At 46.8% G+C, this 18,985-nt stretch overlaps 1 protein-coding gene across 1 annotated transcript in view; it reads right to left on the bottom strand.

Annotated features, from left to right (window-relative positions):
• tg (thyroglobulin) overlaps window positions 1–18,985 on the bottom strand; it is a 621,247-nt gene that overhangs the window by 384,789 nt on the left and 217,473 nt on the right. Inside the window, exons 34-36 of the mRNA XM_070888386.1 lie at window positions 18,060–18,139; window positions 12,081–12,221; window positions 6,296–6,361 (exon numbers count right to left, since the gene is read on the bottom strand). Of these exons, the coding sequence (XP_070744487.1) occupies window positions 6,296–6,361; window positions 12,081–12,221; window positions 18,060–18,139 (287 nt within the window). The remainder of the gene's footprint in view (window positions 1–6,295; window positions 6,362–12,080; window positions 12,222–18,059; window positions 18,140–18,985) is intronic.

The following is an 18,985-nucleotide window of genomic DNA, read 5'->3' as shown; positions in this document are numbered from 1 at the left end:
ACAGTTACTGCACTTCAAAAATTAATTACATGTGCTAGGCACTTTGAGAAATTGAAAACATATTACCATTGCATAACAGATTGGCTGGAATCACCTAATGTTACACAAGACTTCAATGGCCATGGCATTTTTTGGATTTAATCCTCTTGCCTGCCTCATTGTCAGAATAAACCATGGGAATAACTTTGTGCTTCGGCAGCGGAGAAGAACTGGTGGCATGGGATCGGCTGTGCATTATATACCCCGCCTGTTTATCCTTTCCCTCGCTTGGGGCAATCCGATCCTGCCAGTTCTTCCACCCTCGCCGAAGTTAAGGATTATGGGGAACAGGCAGGAAAATAGAGTTAAGGCCAAGATCAGATCAGTCATGATATTGAATGGTGGAGCAGGCCTGAGGGGCCGTATGGCCTAGTCCTGTTCCTATTTCTTATGTTCTTATGTCTTATGTTCTATAAGGCCCCCCTCCTCCTCTCAAGAGTAGTGATGTGCCCCTGAGACACACCATGGACAGGACAATACTGCTATTTTGTTAGCAGTCTGACTCTGGGAGTGGGATTGGGGCAAAATTTCAGGCTACACGACCATGGTGCCTGCATTAGATGTCAGCTGTGGCTTAGTGGTAACACTCTCGCTCCTGAGTCAGAAGATTGTGCGTTCACGACCTATTTCAGCACATCATCCAGGCTGAGACCTCACTGCAAAGCTGCACTATTGGAGGTGCCCTCTTTCGCATGAGATGTTAAACCGAGGCCCCACCTGCCATCTCAGGTGGACATAAAAGATCCCATAGCATGGTTTAAAGAAGATCAGGGGAGGTCTTCCGCTGTCCTGGCTAATATTTAGCCATCAACCAATAGCATTAAAACAGATGATCTGGTCATAACCTCCTTGCTATTTGTGGGAGCTTGCTGCGTGCAAGTTGGCGGCCACATTTCCCACATTACAACAGTGACTGCACTTCAGAAAGTATTTAATTGGTTGTAAAGTGCTTTGGAATGTCCTGAAGTTGAGAAAGGGGTTATTGAAATGCAAGTGTTTCTTTTTAACCTTAGTATCGTGTACATGATAGAGTACACAGATGGCCTTTTACCCAGAGGGTATCCTCATCTTATCTTCAATTCATATGCTACAAGTGCAGTGAGCCATGTCACAGCTCAAAAAAATAAAATAGGGTTTAGAACAGTTATCACTCAACTCAGAGCAACAAATGCCTGGCTTGTTTCTTGTGGTTTCTGTACCACAGACAATGGGTGCACCTCATTGTGTTAGGGTGGGGATGTATTCCAGGAAGCGTGTGGTTTCTCTGTGAAGGAGGGAAGTGTAAGCACTGACTGTGGTATAGCAGAGTGTTGCAGTGGGTGGGTATTCTCGGCAACTTGCTTCATGTGGTTTCTTTAAGAAAGGGGGCCATAATCTAACAAAGGCTCTGGGGTATTGCAGAGTATATCAGCAAGGGCTGTGTCTTTTTTTCAGAAAATGTTTCCTTTCGCCAAATTAGCAGTATTTCAATAAGCACCAACTTCCCGCCATAGAAACATAGAAATTAGGTGCAGGAGCAGGCCATTCGGCCCTTCGAGCCTGCACCACCATTCATGGCTGATCATTCAACCTCAGTACCCCTTTCCTGCTTTCTCTCCATACCCCTTGATCCCTTTGGCCGTAAGGGCCATATCTAACTCCCTCTTAGATATATCTAACGAACTGGCCTCAACAACTTTCTGAGGTAGAGAATTCCACAGGTTAACCACTTTCTGAGTGAAGAAGTTTCACCTCATCTCGTTCCTAAATGGCTTACCTCTTATTCTTAGACTGTGACCCTTGGTTCTGGAATTCCCCAGCAACGGGAACATTCTTCCTGCCTCTAACCTGTCCAATCCCGTCAGAATTTTATATGTTTCTATGAGATCCCCTCTCATTCTTCCAAACTCCAGTGGATACAAGCCCAGTTGATCCAGTCTCTCTTCATATGTCAGTCCTGTCATCCCGGGAATCAGTCTGGTGAACCTTCGCTGTACTCCCTCAATAGCAGGAACATCCTTCCTCAGATTAGCAGACCAAAACTGAACACAATATTCGAGGTGTGGCCTCACTAAGACTCTGTACAACTGCAGTAAGACCTCCCTGCTCCTATACTCAAATCCTCTAGCTATGAAGACCAACATGCCATTTGCTTTCTTCACCGCCTGCTGTACCTGCATGCCAACCTTCAATGAATGATGTACCATGACATCCAGTTCTCGTTGCACCTCCCCTTTTCCTAATCTGTCACCATTCAGATAATATTCTGTCTTCCTGTTTTTGCCACCAAAGTGGATAACCTCACATTTATCCACATTATACTGCATCTGCCATGCATTTGCCCACTCACCTAACCTGTCCAAGTCACCCTGCAGTCTCTTAGCATCCTCCTCACAGCTCACACCGCCACCCAGCTTAGTGTCATTTGCAAACTTGGAGATATTACATTCAATTCTTTCGTCTAAATCATTGATGTATATTGTAAGTAGCTGGGGTCCCAGCACTGAACCCTGCAGCACCCCACTAGTCACTGCCTGCCATTCTGAAAAGGACCCGTTTACTACGACTCTCTGTTTCCTGTCTGCCAACCAGTTTTCTATCCACGACAATACATTACCCCCATACCATGTGCTTTAAGTTTGCACACTAATCTCTTGTGTGGGACCTTCCTTGTCAAAAGCCTTTTGAAAATCCAAGTACACAACATCCACTGGTTCTTCCTTGTCCACTCTACGAGCTACATCTTCAAAAAATTCCAGAAGATTTGTCAAGCATGATTTCCCTTTCATAAATCCATGCTGACTTGGACCGATCCTGTCACTGCTTTCCAATTGCGCTGCTATTTCATCTTTAATAATTGATTCCAACATTTTCCCAACTACCGATGTCAGACTAACCGGTCGATAATTCCCTGTGTTCTCTCTCTCTCCTTTTTTAAAAAGTGGTGTTACATTAGCTACCCTCCAGTCCATAGGAACTGATCCAGAGTCAATAGAATGATGGAAAATGATCATCAATGCATCCACTATTTCTAGGGCCACTTCCTTAAGTACTCTGGGATGCAGCCTATCAGGCCCTGGAGATTTATCGGCCTTCAATCCCATCAATTTCCCTAACACAATTTCCTGACTAATAAGGATTTCCTTCAGTTCCTCCTTTTCGTTAGACCCTTGAACTCCTAGTATTTCCGGAAGGTTATTTGTGTCTTCCTTATTGAAGACAGATCCAAAGTATTTGTTCAACTAGTCTGCCATTTCTTTGTTCCCCATTATAAATTCACCTGATTCTGACTGCAAAGGACCTACTTTGGTCTTCACTAATCTTTTTCTCTTCACGTATCTATAGAAGCTTTTGCAGTCAGTTTTTATGTTCCCTGCAAGCTTCCTCTCATACTCTATTTTCCACCTCCTAATTAAACCCTTTGTCCTCCTCTGCTGAATTCTAAATTTCTTCCAAGTCCTCAGGTTTGCTGCTTTTTCTGGCCAATTTATATGCCTCTTCCTTGGATTTAACACTATCCCAAATTTTCCTTGTTAGCCACGGTTGAGTTACTTTCCCTGTTTTATTTTTACTCCAGACAGGGATGTACAATTGTTGAAGTTCATCCATGTGAACTATAAATGTCTGCCATTGCCTATCCACTGTCAATCCTTTAAGTATCATTTGCCATTCTATCCTAGCCAATTCACATCTCATACCATCAAAGTTATCTTTCCTTAAGTTCAGGACCCTAGTCTCTGAATTAACACTGTCACTCTCCATCTTAATAAATAATTCTACCATATTATGGTCACTCTTCCCCAGGGGGCCTCGCACAACAAGATTGCTAATTAGTCCTGTCTCATTACACAACACGCAGTCTAGGATGGCCAGTTCCCGAGTTGGTTCTTCGACATATTGGTCTAGAAAGCCATCCCTAATACACTCCAAAGCATCACTCAAAACAGTTATCATTGGTGAGACCACACCTGGAGTATTGTGTGAAGTTTTGGTCTCCTTACCTAAAAAAGGTTATACGTGGCATAGAGGGAGTGCAGCGAATGTTCACTAGATGGCTTCCTGGGATGGCAGGACTGTCGTATGAGGAGAGATTGGGTTGACTAGGTCTGTATTCACTAGAGTTTAGAAGAATGAGAGGGGATCTCATTGAAACGTAAAAGATTCTGACTGGGTTGGATAGACTGGATGCGGGGAGGATGTTTCCCTTGGCTGGGAAGTCTAGAACAAGGTGTCACAGTCTCAGCATACAGGGTTGGAAATTTAGGATCGAGATGAGGAGAAATTTTTTCACTCAGAGGGTGGTGAACCTGTGGAATTCTCTACCACAAAAGTCTGTGGAGGCCAAGTCACTGAATATATTTAAGAGGGAGATAGATAGATTTCTAGAAACAAAAGACATCAAGGGGTATGGGGAGATGAGGGAATATGGTGTTGAGATCAAGGATCAGCCATGATCATATTGAATGGCGGTGCAGACTCGAAGGGCTGAATGACCTACTACTGCTCCTATTTTCTATGTTTCTATGTTTGAGTTGATTTTAATTTGTTCTCAAAATGTGGGCTATCTTGCCAAGGCTACATTTATTGTTCATCCGTACTTACCCGGATGGTGGGCTTTTTCTTTGAACTGTTGCAGTCCTTCTGGTGATGATGCACCCACGATGGTGCTAAGTAGGGAATTACATGATTTTGGCCAAGTGATAATGAATGAACAGCACTATAGATCCAAGTCAGAATAGTGTGCAACTTAGAGGGAAAATTGGAGCTGACTGTTGACAGGTTGCTTAACCATTTTTTATTTAGTCGGGTGCCTGACATGCGTAGAGACCCAACACCATGTTTGCAAGTCTACAATTCAAGCTACTGACAAATCTATATCCATCTGTAATAATTCTGTTTGCCTAATATGGAGCTCACATTCTCTTCCTGTGCGAGAGACACATTCCACTCACCCAAGCCATCATTTCTGGACTCCAAAGTGTGTGCAAGAGTATTACCAGAGTTTAACCAAAGCAGTTTTCCACTTCTTGTCCAACTAGGTTTAACCTCTCCATTGGGAGATGAGGCTGCAGGGTTATTGTGGCCAAGTCGGTGGAATCCCAGCTGCCAGTGACAGGTGTGTAGCTCATGTTTCTATCAATGAGCTGGTCAATCATCAATAGTGCTCTGGACTAATGTGGGCCTATCTGGCTCAGATAGTGGATTACTTGTTTGAAGCAAAGGGTTAAGTTGCTTTCCAAGCTTCCAACACCATGTGTGTCACCTTGGAGCAATCTCAACCCAAAAGAAAGTTCACTTACCACACCCACCACCCAGTGCCTGAGAAACCGGACACCAAAATGTCAATTTTCCGAGGCAAGGGTCCAAGCATAAAATGTCGCTCGCAGGGAGAATCGGCTGCAGAGGTTGTCATGCTCGGACTTTCCCCATTTTAATTTTTCTTTTAATTTTAATAACTGAAATATTCGAAGCACTGTAACTCCGCTGTTCTACCCTACACGGCTGGTTTACTAGCCCCCACTTTCCTGGCTAGAGAAGCATTGTGCTGAGACCCCGGCCTCACATTTTCCCTCAAATGTTTAAAAATACAATTTTCCATTCAATTATGCACCTTATGAAGTGCATTAGAAGGAAAGAAATGTCCTGCTTTTATACAGTGCCTCATCACATCTCTCAGAAATGTCTCTATGTGCTTCACATACAATGAAGGAGTTTGAAGGGCAGTGATCATTGATATGTATGCAAATACAACAGCCATTTTGAGCCCACCAAGATCTCACAAGCCACAATGAGGTGAATGACCAGATAATGTACTTTTGATGGCGTTGGTGAAGTGAAGAATGTTGGCCTGAACAGTGGGAGAATTCCCTGCCCTTTGTATGGTGCCTCTGGATCTTTAACATTCACCCGAACCATCAGAAGCAGGCAGGGATCGTTATTTATCCAGGTTATTGAGGCTTCCAGGAAATTTTCCAGGAAGTTTCCAGGAAGTTTCAGTAGCAAAGAAAGACTCAGATCAACATCTTTCTGATTCTGCCCTCTATTTGGTTTTGCCATTGGCGATTGGAAGTAACCCGTCGGCGCCAACAGGTGCTCTGTGCAACACTACCACTTCACACCGAGCAAAGTATGAACCACTACACCTGTGGGACAGTAAATAAAGGGATCAGTCACGCATGTGCTCATCCTTTGTGATCATTTACCCCCTCCCTCAGTTCCTTTTTTTGATCGTTCTTTGGGCAAGAAAAGTAGGCAGGAGTAAAATGTTTGAATGTACCTTTTCGAGGAAGTGGAGGCAGGCTAACAGGGGGACACATGTTGAGTCCATGATTCCATTGGCTCACTGCAAATAAAAATTGAGAGACAAGTTAACAGATAGTTCACCACCTGAGAAACTGAACTTCATACTTATTCTGTGTTGTTCTTATTATCCCCTCCTCTCCTGAAGGCACTGACTCTTTTTCAGATACCACTCACCAATTCCTCACCCGAGCAGCCATTCTTTATGTGTGAACCTGGACCATGAGTGATGATAGATTGCACGACAGTGGGGGCAGAAGGTTAATCACAGCTGAGTCCGATCCTCAACCAAGGTCCACATAGACGTGCTTTCCAGCAGGGGTTCATTGGACAGAGGTAAACAACTTGAACCTTGGCTGATTTTAGTGCCCCTCACTGCTCCCTCCTCCTTCCCCAGCACCCCAGCACACACGGCTAAGATCAGTTAACAGCACAGACATGGGACTGAACCTAAGATTTTCCTGGTCTAAATGGCTCAGTTCCACTATGCAGAGTGTCTTGAGAAGCTGTTTTCACCCAAATTCAGAGCAACAGTGCTTCAAGCAGAGGACTTCTTGTCAAACTCGTGGCATGTTTATTATTATGGAACTGAGTCAAGGGTGCAAGATTCAGATGCTGTGGCTTGATTCAGTATATTGTTAAAATGAAATGGCTTGTTCCTCATAGCCAATCCTTGGCTCTCAGTTATTATTGTGAAATATCATTGGAAACACATTTATAACACTGAAGATTTCTAGGCACATAAATAAAGGTTTCACACATTTCAAAGTGGTGATGTAAGAGCTGTTAAGACAGATGAAGTAGCCAATAAATGTCTCACCTTTAGAGTTAATGCAAAGCACAACCAGATGCTCTTCTCAGACCAGTCAAATCGTACATTAGAATTTCCTGTGTATTTGCCCTCAACGACATGTGTAATCGAGGGTGTAAAGCAAATACCCAGCGTCAAAAATCAAGCAAACTCAGCCGCGTGATAACTTGGATGAACGTATTTACCCTATGTCTGAATTACTTTGCCCTTTTATGCCTGTCTATCACTCCCTGCCCCGAATTCATCTCGACTCATTGTAATGATGGCTCCCTCCCCAGGCTAACGAACTGTACTTGAGAATTTCCTGCAATTGTACTGGTTCAAAACGAGTGTAAAATTAAACTCAGAATGGTGCCACAGAAAACAAAGTCATTTTCCTGGCCTTTTTATGTTATTTTTTAAGCCATTCAAAGAAAAATGTATCCTTGCTGAGACCTGCACTGTATTTCCTTTTTCTCTGAATGCATTTTTATCTCTTCAGTACCAGTCACATTAAAAATGCAAACACTTCCAGGATTGTATATTTTCAACATGCTGGGGCCGAAATTGCCCCTTTCTTTAAGGCCTGTTACCATCGCAAATCAGCAGCCATGCAGCTGAGTGGATTGGCCGCCGACCTTTGGTGGAATAGCTGCTGATAGCCCAATTGCCCTCCCGAGTTTTCCCGGTGGTGCCCCGATCCCCTCCTCCTTACCGCTCCGCTGCTGCCGATCCATCTTAAGCGTGTCATCACTGTCATGTATCCTACATGGCTACTGTTGGTACTATCTTAAGGTGTGCCACCAGAGGGCACAGCAGTGGGAGACTCGTAGGTTACCTGTACAGGTGTGCCTGGCCTAGTATAAAAGGCAGGCCACCAGGTGTGATCTTCACTCTGGAGTTAACTAATAAAGGACTAAGGCCACTACAGTTCAAATACCACATACTGCCTCGTGGATTCATTGTTAGAGCATCTAAGGACACAACAACTGGCAATGAGATTATAAACTTTCATGCGAAAATAGTTACCCTTGGTGCTTTGCAGCAGTTCGCCGATGATGATGATTGGGATGCCTTTGTGGAGAGGCTCGAACACTTTTTTACAGCAAACAACCTGGCAGGAGATGACCCGGCCGCACTGGCTGATAAGCGCCACGCTATCCTGCTAACCAGTTGTGGGCCCAATGTCTATGACCTCGTCAGGGACTTGCTGGCACCAGCAAAGACAACGACCAAGTCGTACGAGGAGCTCGTAACCCTGATCCAGGAGCAACTCAAGCCCAAGAAGAGCATCCTTACAGCCAGACACTGGTTCTATACCCACCGAAGGCCAGGAAGTCGGGAAGTATGCCGCAGACCTCAGGAGGCTGGCGGCACCGTGCGAGTTTGGCACCCACCTCAATGAAGCGCTGCGGGATATTTTTTTCATTGGAATTGGCCATGAGGACCTTCTTCACAAGCTACTGATGGCGGATACCACAGTCACACTGCAGAAGGCCATCTCTGTGAGCCAGGCATTCATGACCTCGACCTGTGGCTCAAGGCAGATGGACTCAAACCCGGCAGGTACTGTGCACAGAGTGGCACCATTCAGGAGCTGGACTGTAGAGGATGAATCCTCTCAGGGAAGAGAGAACAGGTCCCTGAGTCCGTTAACTCAGAGTCTGCCGACAGGGGCTAATTGAGTAGCACCATGTTGGTGTTGCAGAGGGAATCACAGGGCTCACCAGTGCCGTTTTAAAGACTGTGTTTGCAAAGGCTGCAGCACAAAGGGCCACCTCCAGTGAATGTGTAAGTGAAAAAGGACTCACTGTGTCGATGAGGAGTCCACAGATGGCCATGAATCCAGCGTAGATTATGAATTGTTAGACAGAGAGGCAGCCCAGTCCCACGGGGAGGTACACGGCATGTTTACCTGCACCACTGAGTGCTCCCCGCTGAAGATGGAAGTCGAGATAGAGGGAAGTCCAGTCTTCATGAAAGTGGACACGGGGACGAGCCGGTCAGTGATGAATCAAGGAGCCTTTGAGAGGCTATGGGACAATCCGGCTGAATGACCCGAGTTGGTCCCGGTTCAGGCAAAGCTGCGTACCTACACCAATGAAATCATCCCAGTCATTGGTAGTGTGAATATAAGGGTACTCTGTGATGGCGCGATGCACAAGTTACCTCTGTGGATTGTTGCAGATGATGGACCAACGCTGCTCGGCAGAAGGTGGATGGAGAAGATCCATTGGAAGTGGGATGACTTCACCCCTCCAGCGATCGAAGCCCTCTGCGCTCAGAGGCAAAGCAAACCCTCACCTGAGGGTGGACCCAGCACTGGAGAGCAGACTAGCACGGTACTTGAGACACAGACCACTCAGCACGACTGCGTGGAGATGATACAGCTGAGACGACCCGAATGCACCTTCCAGGCTCCAGTGGCAGGACTCAGGAGGGAGAAAATCGGATCCAGCAGCGACTTCCCAACTGCGGAGGCAGAACTCGGGGAGAAGAGGATCGCCGCAATCGACAGCGTGGACGAAGAAAAGATGACACCTGAACCACGAGGTGAGGCGCTGAAGACAAAGATGGCTGCGACCAGACCACGAGGTGCAGTGCTGATGGAGCAACACGTGGCACCAAACGGAGAACGGATTGGGGTAAAGCAAGCAAGGCTCTCTTAAAGGAGGCCTGCAACCCACTACAGTTAAAGGGGCAGTTCCACACATTTAAGCAATGTAACAGTAATTGTAAGTTAGAGATGAAAGGTGTAACGGATTATGTAAAGCATGTAACCGACCATGTAAAATGTATGACTGATAATCGGAATTGTATACATGCAACCGGTGAGGAAAAGTCGCACAATTATGTACAATGTGTAATTGATGATCTGAAATGTGCATATGCAATCAGCAAGGAAAAGTCACACGATCGTGATCGAACCTCCAGAGTGTACATCATAAGTAAGGAAAAGCTGTACGATGCAGGATTCCCACTGCTTGCAGCCAATGCAGTGGGCAGACACCCATCGGGTGCACACAGGTCCAGCGAGCTACCCAATGCTGCAGCCTGCGTCCCGGGGATCAGAGTCATGCACCACGAAGTGTGGCCACAAGCTGCGAAGCAAGCGACCTCAGCAGAGCAATGGCAACGGTAGTGATACCATGCCCCTGGGTCGGCTCCATCTCTCAGGCAACCGATGGCACCAATGGCCATGAGCCTGAAGGAGCAGACTGCACCAAGGCCATACCCCTAGATGTAGGGTCACCCACCACTGTTCCCCCAGAGGAAACAAGTACCAGCCAGAATTTCAAACCAAGCGACACTCAGGCCAGCGAGTTAGCGGTTCCCTGTGCAGTGCTAGATGACAGCTCCTCAGGGAGCAGCTGGGACCCAGGGCATAAAGGAAGGACAGGGGGGGGGCGGTCACAGACATCTGTGAACCTGCCTGACTCTAGGGACCATGGTAACTGCTCCGCGAGCAGGCTATGCGAGCTAACCGGCTCCCCACTGCCAGCACCGTCACTGAGCCGCCACCAGACTGCAGGGACACCACCCAGAAGCTCCAGAACTAGCCCGTCCTCAAGCAGCATTGATGGAGCAACACATGGAGAAGCGGATTGGGGTAAAGCAAGCAAGGCTCTCTTAAAGGAAGCCTGCAACCCCCCCCTCGTCCTTCCTTTATGGGGAAAGAATGGACTGGTCAGGAACACACACACACACACCCACACAAACAGCAACCACCAGCACGCTACTGCACCCAAGGTTGAGCTGGCCCGCCAGAGGTCTACCAGACAAAACCCACATAGAGCTAAGCCCAGGGCACAGTCAATGCAAAGGCGATTTGCACTGAGGGTTCAGGGGGAAGTGATGTCATGTATCCTCCATGGCTACTGTTGGTACTATCTTAAGATGTGCCACTAGAGGGCACATCGGTGGGAGACTCATAGGTTACCTGTACAGGTGTGCTCACTCTGGAGTTAACTAATAAAGGACTAAGGTCACTACAGTTCAAGTACAACACACTGCCTCGTGGACTCATTGTTAGAGCATCTAAGGACACAACAATCACCGTGCGCGCCGCCGATCTAACCCCCCGACAGCGACATTTCTCTTGGTAAATATTCGGCCCGCCCGGCGCTGCCAAAACAAGCTTTTTCCCGGTGGTCCAGTGAGGCTGTAGCCTTCTGCAATGGCAGTGCGACTTCTCTTCAAGGGGAGGGTGCACTGCAGCTGCTGTCATCTTTTTTTTGTCAGCCAACTGCCATGTCGGTCAGACAATCATTGCCTCCGGGTTTGGCCGGACCGCCAACAGACAGCCTGGCACCCCCTCTAGGGTGACAGGATGCTGGCCCGGCCGAAACCCTCCCTGGTGGCCCAGTGGGCCGAAGTTTTAAAATCGCGAAGACTCTCCCCTTTAAGTGAAGGGGAGAGCCATGGTGACGCAGTGCCATGATGACGTCATCGCGGCGGTGATTCTGCTCCGTCCCGAACTTCCGCCCCTCAGGTGCAGCCACTGCCCCCATTAAAACTGACTTCCAGATCAAAACAAAAGAAAAACAAAGAGCCGAGTGTTGCTCAAGAGCCGACCTGAACTGCAGCTGCGGTAAAAACCATTGTTTATTTACATTTTGGCGTTTGCTAATGAGATTGCAGGAATTTAAGAGTAAATTGACTTCGGCAGATGGGCACACAAATGGGCAATTACGGCCCCACAGAAAATTTCACCCCTTAATACTAAATTGGCTGTTACTATATTTTCCTACAAGTAAACCACCCTCAATTCTTTTTGTAGTCATCAAGGAGAGGGCGGTTGGTGCAATTAAACCCACTGTCAGCACCAGGCACCTCCAGGTTAAGTAAGCAGAGTAAAACTCACCAACTCAAACACTGGCCTCCCGCCTGTAGGACCTGGAGTCAGATCAGGCTGGTGGAATGAATGTAAATCAATTTTTTTAAATCTGGAAATGTAGAGTTTATTACATACCAGGCTTCTGGTACCATCCAAATGGATAGGTTAGTGTGTCCACGTCAGTTGACTCACAGTCCAGGATACGCCAGCTCAGAACTTCTTCACTGCAGATCTGCACTCCAAGACTATTAAGCGTAAGGCACGTCATCGCCATATCTATCAAATGTATTCGATAAAGAAAGTAAATATTAACAGGGATGTAGGTACAGCAAGCAAAAAGGAAGGCAAATGGCATGTTGTCCTTTATTGCAAGGGGATTGGAGTATAAGAGTAAGGAAGTCTTGCTACAATTGTACAGGGCCTTGGTAAGACCACATCTGGAGGACTATGCACAGTTTTGGTCTCATATCTAAGGAAGGATATAGTTGTCTTAGGGGTGTTGCAACAAAGGTTCACTAAATTGATTCCTGGGATGAAAGGGCTGTCTTATAATGAGAGATTGTGTATAATGGACCTATATGCTCTGGAGTTTAGAAGAATGAGAGGTGATCTCATTGAAACATACAAGATTCTGAAGGAGATTGACAGGGTAGATGTTGAGAGGTTGTTTCCCCTGGTTGGAGTGTCTAGAACTAAGGAGCACAGTCTCAGGATAAGGAGTAGGCCATTTAAGACTCAGATGAGGAGGAATTTCTTCAATCAGAGGGTTATGAATCTTTTAAATTCTCTGCCCCAGAGGGTGCGAATAGAAACCTTGGACCCAAGTTTCGGCCTCAGTTGCTCCTGATTTTTTGGAGCAACTGGTGTAGAACGGAGTATCTTAGAAATTCAAATTCTCGGCATTTAGTTTGCTCCAGTTCGAGTCAGTTAGAACAGTTTCACTTTGGAACAGAATTTTTTTTTCAAAAGGGGGTGTGTCCGGCCACTTACGCCTGTTTTCAAAGTTTCGTCAGTGAAAACTTACTCCAAACTAACTTAGAATGGAGTAAGTGAAGATTTTTGTACGCTGGAAAAAAACCTTGTCTACACTTTAGAAAATCAGGCATAGGGAATGGGGAGGGGGGGGGGCGTGGTTTAAAGGGAAGTTTACAGACATTAAACACTTCAGTTTTACAAATAAAGAGCCATCATCAATAATAAATGATAAAAACATCAATAAATCAACCAATAAATCAATCAAAAAACATTAATAAGAAATAATTTTTTTTTTAAATCAATAAACAAAACTTTTTCTACTTACCGACTGCAGCACCGGGAGCCCTCCAACAGCGTGCTGGGATGCCCCCCCCCCCCCCCCCCTCCAGTGTGTCTCTGTCAGTGTCTCTATCTCTCTGTCTGTCTGTGTGTGTCTCTCACTCTCTGTCTGTCAGTGTCTGTGTTTCTGACAGTGAGGGGAGGGGGAGGAGGGGGTAGAGGGGGAGGGATGGGGGAGAAGGGAAGGGGGGAGGGGAGGGAGGGAGGAGAAGGAGAAGGGGAAGAGCTGGAGAAGGGGAAGGGGGGAGAGGAGAAGGGGAAAGAGAAGGGGGGAGAAGGGGAAGGAGAGGGGGAGAAGGGGAAGGAGAGGGGGGAAAGGAAAGGAGAAGGGGAGGAAAGGAGATGGGGGGGAAAGGAGATGGGGGGGAAAGGAGAAGGGGAGAAAGGAGAAGAGGGGGAAGGGGGGGAAGAGGAAGGGGGGGAGGAGAAGGGGGAGGGAGGCTGAATGGGCCGGGCCCGGCCGGGGTCCGGGGTCGGGAGCGTGGGTCGGGGTCGGGAGCGCGGGTTGGGTCCGGTCCTGTCCGGGGGCGGGGCCGGGGGGGGGGGGGGAAGCGGGAGTCGGGTCGGGGTCGGGTCCGGTCCGGGGGGGGAGGGGGGGAAGCGGGAGTCGAGTCGGGTCGGGAGGAAGCAGGAGATAGGCATGGGAGGCAGCCTTATGCATGCAACCCCAGTGAGGCCATTCGGCCAGGGCTAGGGGGTGCGTGCTTCGGGCCCCTCCCGCACAGTTTTGTGCGCCTGGAGCTACTGCACATGCGCGCCCACTGTAGCGCGCATGTGCCGAGGTCCCGGCACTGTTTTCTGCGCAGGGACCTAGCTCCGCCCACCACAGCTCGTGCTGTGCCACGCCCGGCTGCAGAGGACCAGCAGGGAGCTGAAGAATCTGTAAGTTTTTTTTAGGCGCACTTTGTAGCGCGAAAAACGGCCGTCCCGGTCGGGGCTGCGCCGTTCTAGGTGCGGCCCGAAACTTGGGCCCATAGAAACATGGAAAATAGATGCAGGAGTAGGCCATTCGGCCCTTTGAGCCTGCACCACCATTCAATAAGATCATGGCTGATCATTCACTCAGTACCCCTTTCCTGTTTTCTCTCCATACCCCTTAATCTCTTTGGTCGTAAGGGCCATATCTAACTCCCTCTTGAATATATCCAATGAACTGGCATCAACAACTCTCTGCGGCAGGGAATTTCACAGGTTAACAACTCTCTGAGTGAAGAAGTTTCTCCTCATCTCAGTCCTAAATGGCCTAACCCTTATCCTAAGACTGTGTCCCCTGGTTCTGGACTTCCCCATCATCGGGAACATTCTTTAGGCATCTAACCTGTCCAGTCCTGTCAGAATCTTGTATGTTTCTATGAGATCCCCTCTCATCCTTCTAAACTCCAGTGTATAAACGCCCAGTTGGTCCAGTCTCTCCTCATATGACAGTCCAGCCATCCCTGGAATCAGTCTGGTGAACCTTCGCTGCACTCCCTCAATAGCAAGAACGTCCTTCCTCAGATTAGGAGACCAAAACTGAACACAATAGTCCAGGTGAGGCATCACTAAGGCCCTGTACAACTGAAGTAAGACCTCCCTGCTCCTATACTCAAATCCCCTAGCTATGAAGGCCAACATACCATTTGCCTTCTTCACCATCTGCTGTACCTGCATGCCCACTTTCAGCGACTGATGAACCATGACACCCAGGTCTCGTTGCACCTTCCCTTTTCCTAATCTGCCGCCATTCAGATAATATTCTGCCTTCGTGTTTTTGCCCCTAAAATGGATAACCTCACATTTATCCACATTATACTGCATCTGCCATGCGTTTGCCCACTCACCTAACCTGTCCAAGTCACCCTGCAGCCTCTTAGCATCCTCCTCACAGCTCACACCGCCACCCAGTTTAGTGTCATCTGCAAACTTGGAGATATTACACTCAATTCCTTCATCTAAATCGTTAATGTATATTGTAAAGAGCTGGGGTCCCAGCACTGAGCCCTGTGGCACTCCACTAGTCACTGCCTGCCATTCTGAAAAGCACCCGTTTATCCCGACTCTCTGCTTCCTGTCTGCCAACCAGTTCTCTATCCACGTCAGTACATTACCCCCAATACCATGCGCTTTGATTTTGCACACTAATCTCTTGTGCGGGACCTTGTCAAAAGCCTTTTGAAAGTCCAAATACACCACATCCACTGGTTCTCCCTTGTCCACTCTGCTAGTTACATCCTCAAAAAATTCCAGAAGATTCGTCAAGCATGATTTCCCTTTCATAAATCCATGCTGACTTGGTCCGATCCTGTCACTGCTTTCCAAATGCGCTGCTATTTCATCCTTAATGATTGATTCTAATATTTTCCCCACTACTGATATCAGGCTAACCGGCCTATAATTACCCGTTTTCTCTCTCCCTCCTTTTTTAAAAAGTGGTGTTACATTAGCTACCCTCCAGTCCATAGGAACTGGTCCAGAGTCGATAGACTGTTGGAAAATGATCACCAATACATCCACTATTTCTAGGGCCACTTCCTTAAGTACTCTGGGATGCAGACTATCTGGCCCTGGGGATTTATCGTCTTTCAATCCCGTCAATTTCTCAAACACAATTTCCCGCCTAATAAGGATATCCTTCAGTTCCTCCTTCTCACTAGACCCTCGGTCCCCTAGTACAATCGGAAGGTTATTTGTGTCTTCCTTCATGAAGGCAAAACCGAAGTATTTGTTCAATTGGTCTGCCATTTCTTTGTTCCCCATTATAAATTCATCTGAATCCGACTGCAAGGGACCTACGTTTGTCTTCACTAATCTTTTTCTCTTCACATATTTATAGAAGCTTTTGCAATCAGTTTTTATGTTTCCTGCAAGCTTCCTCTCGTACTCTATTTTCCCCCTCTTAATTAAACCCTTAGTCTTCCTCTGTTGAATTCTAAATTTCTCCCAGTCCTCAGCCTTTCTAGCCAGATTATATGTCTCTAACATTATCCTTAATTTCCCTTGTTAGCCATGGTTAAGCCACCTTCCCCGTTTTATTTTTACTCCATATAGGAATGTACAGTTCCTGAAATTCATCCATGTGATCTTTAAATGTTTGCCATTGCTTATTCACCGTCAACCCTTTAAGTATCCTTTGCCAGTCTATTCTAGCCAATTCACGCCTCATACCATCGAAGTTACCTTTCCTTAAGTTCAGGACCCTAGTTTTCGAGTTAACTGTGTCACTCTCCATCTTAATAAAGAATTCTACCATATTGTGGTTGCTCTTCCCCAAGGGGCCTCGTACAACAAGATTGCTAATTAGTCCCTCTCATTACACATCACCCAGTCTAGGATGGCCAGCTCTCTATTTGGTTCTTCGGCATATTGGTCTAGAAAACCATCCCTAATACACTCCAGGAAATGCTCCTTCACCGCATTACTATCAGTTTGGTTAGCCCAATCAATATGTAGATTAAAGTCGCCCATGATAACTGCTGTACCTTTATTACACACATCCCTTATTTCAGCAGGGTAGTAATCAGGAGGAAGAACACTGACTAAACATTTTTACACCCGCTGCCAAAGCCAATCAGTTGCCACCCCAGCTGAGAGCAGCTGGTTAAACACGAGCTGGGAGCCGGTTCTGGGACCTTCCAAGTCTTTCTGGATGAATGAACCACATGATGCAATTACCACCTGAGCGACAGGAGGAGCTTGGTTCAATGCTCTTAGGTAATGTGAACCTGCTGACTGTACGCAATCCAAAAATAAGATGAATCAGGACAATGATTCGAGTATAAAGTTAAACCGAATACTGAATATGGTGCCATCTATACAGCAGTAGTCACACAGGCAAAGAAGGTTGTGTGGTTTATAACGGTGCTTATAGCATTCTGCTGGAGACCGGCCTACTCAGCACAACAGGGATTTTACTTGCGTGTGCACTTACACCAGTGAGGCTCATGGGTAGGACTTCCATGGAGGTTCACCCAATCTCCTCCCGTAAATTTGGCGGAATACCAGTGGAAACCTCAGAGCAAAAGAATAAATGGTTGTTTACATTGTTTCACCGACTCTCCCGCTGATCTTTGGCCGAAGTCACAGTGGGAGATTAGAAGAAACTATGCAGAAATCTGAAGCTTCACAGTATAAATGGAATAGATCCAAATAATAACTTCTGAAATCAAATTTATTGTGCTTATGAGCAGGACCCATACACTTGATCAGTGCTTATGGGTCTACTGAGTCATTTTGTCCCAGTCATTTCGCAGGTGTATTCCTATTTAAGTACAGGATTGGAAAAAGTCAACTATGGAACATCTGCCTAGTCCCAAAGTTCAAAAAGCTGTGTCTCATTGGGCTTTATCTCTGCTACCACTTGATTCCTTTATTTTGCTGCAGAAAAGGCAATTCAGCTCCCTCTTGAATTTGCTAAAGCTGTCCATCTTCACTGTCTTCCATTTCCACACGTTCACCAACCTTTGTGTGAAGGTTAAATATAAGCTGCTTAGTTACCGTACCTCTTCCGGGTTTGCGTCTGTGGTAGCAGTTATGGAGTTTCACTCCAAATATCCTTTGTCCCACTCTGCTGGTGTAAAATGGTGGAGTGGGTGCCACTTCCTCTGGTTGTTACAAGGCCGGAGTATCCGGGATCAGGACATATTTTGCCATATTTTCAGTGCCAGCAAGTCCAAGGAATTTTGGACCCTTTGTACTTTTGTCAAACAATTTATTTTGGTTCAACTTATCTACCCTCTTTAACAGTTTAGTATTTAATGGCTTTCCTCCTTCGATGTGCACAGTCTGCTACACTCTCCTCATTTATTCATTGATAGTTAATACCTGGCATCCGTGGGTCTTTCAGAAATCCAAATCCTTTGCAACAGGAATCCTCATCGCACGAGCGTTCACACTCAAAGAACCTTGGAGCACAAAGATGCAGCAAGTCAGTTCAGCAACACTCTTTACTGCGATATTACTCTAACTTTTTGCCAAGGCTCACAACCCAAACCAACGGTTTTTCCCCAGGGATACCCTCCAGAAAGCTGAAATATATTGCAGGATGGAGTGAAGGGATACAGATCTGAGCATGCAGTTCCCAATCTGGAGCACCTAGTTTCAAACGTGCCATTGTGGTTATTTGTAAAATGAAAAATAGGCATTTCCGCATAGGGAAAGAGGCAATAAAGGGTTAATAGTTCTATTTTAATGGGGTCCTTTTACTTGTTGTATTTATCTGGAATAACTTTGTTTCTTAATTGCATTCCTTTGCCATTTTTTTCCTGAAGACTAGGAAGTAGAGGGGAAATAGCACTGAATCTGAACAGGCAGCATGCCAAGGCTGGGCAGCTGTGCATGGGAGCCAATGACAAGTGAAACAGGAAGGGGCTGAAATTACCCCTCTCCTTAAGGCCTGTTACCACCGCAGGTCGGCGGCCACGTGAGTTGGCCGCTGATAGCCCAATTGCCCTTCCATGGTTTCCTGGCGGTGCCCGGATAACACCCCTACCACTTCGCTGCTGTCGGTTCGTATTAAGTTCGTCATCACCGTGCGCACCGCCGATCTATCCCACGGATAGCGACATTCCCCTTTGAAAATCTTCAGCCCCCCGGTCCAGTGAGGCTGTGGCCTGCAACAGCGCTGCGGCTTCCCTTAAAGGGGAGGAAGCACTGCCGCTGCCGCCATATTTTTTTTAATCAGCCGACTGCCATGCCGGCCTGACAATTGTGCCCCCGGGTTCAGCCGGGCCGCCAACATAAAATAAAAC

Source organism: Pristiophorus japonicus, chromosome 1, assembly GCF_044704955.1.
Source record: "Pristiophorus japonicus isolate sPriJap1 chromosome 1, sPriJap1.hap1, whole genome shotgun sequence".
Lineage (NCBI taxonomy): Eukaryota > Metazoa > Chordata > Chondrichthyes > Pristiophoridae > Pristiophorus > Pristiophorus japonicus.
Note: the sequence above shows the minus strand (reverse complement) of the source record. Positions and strands in the feature narration are given on the sequence as shown.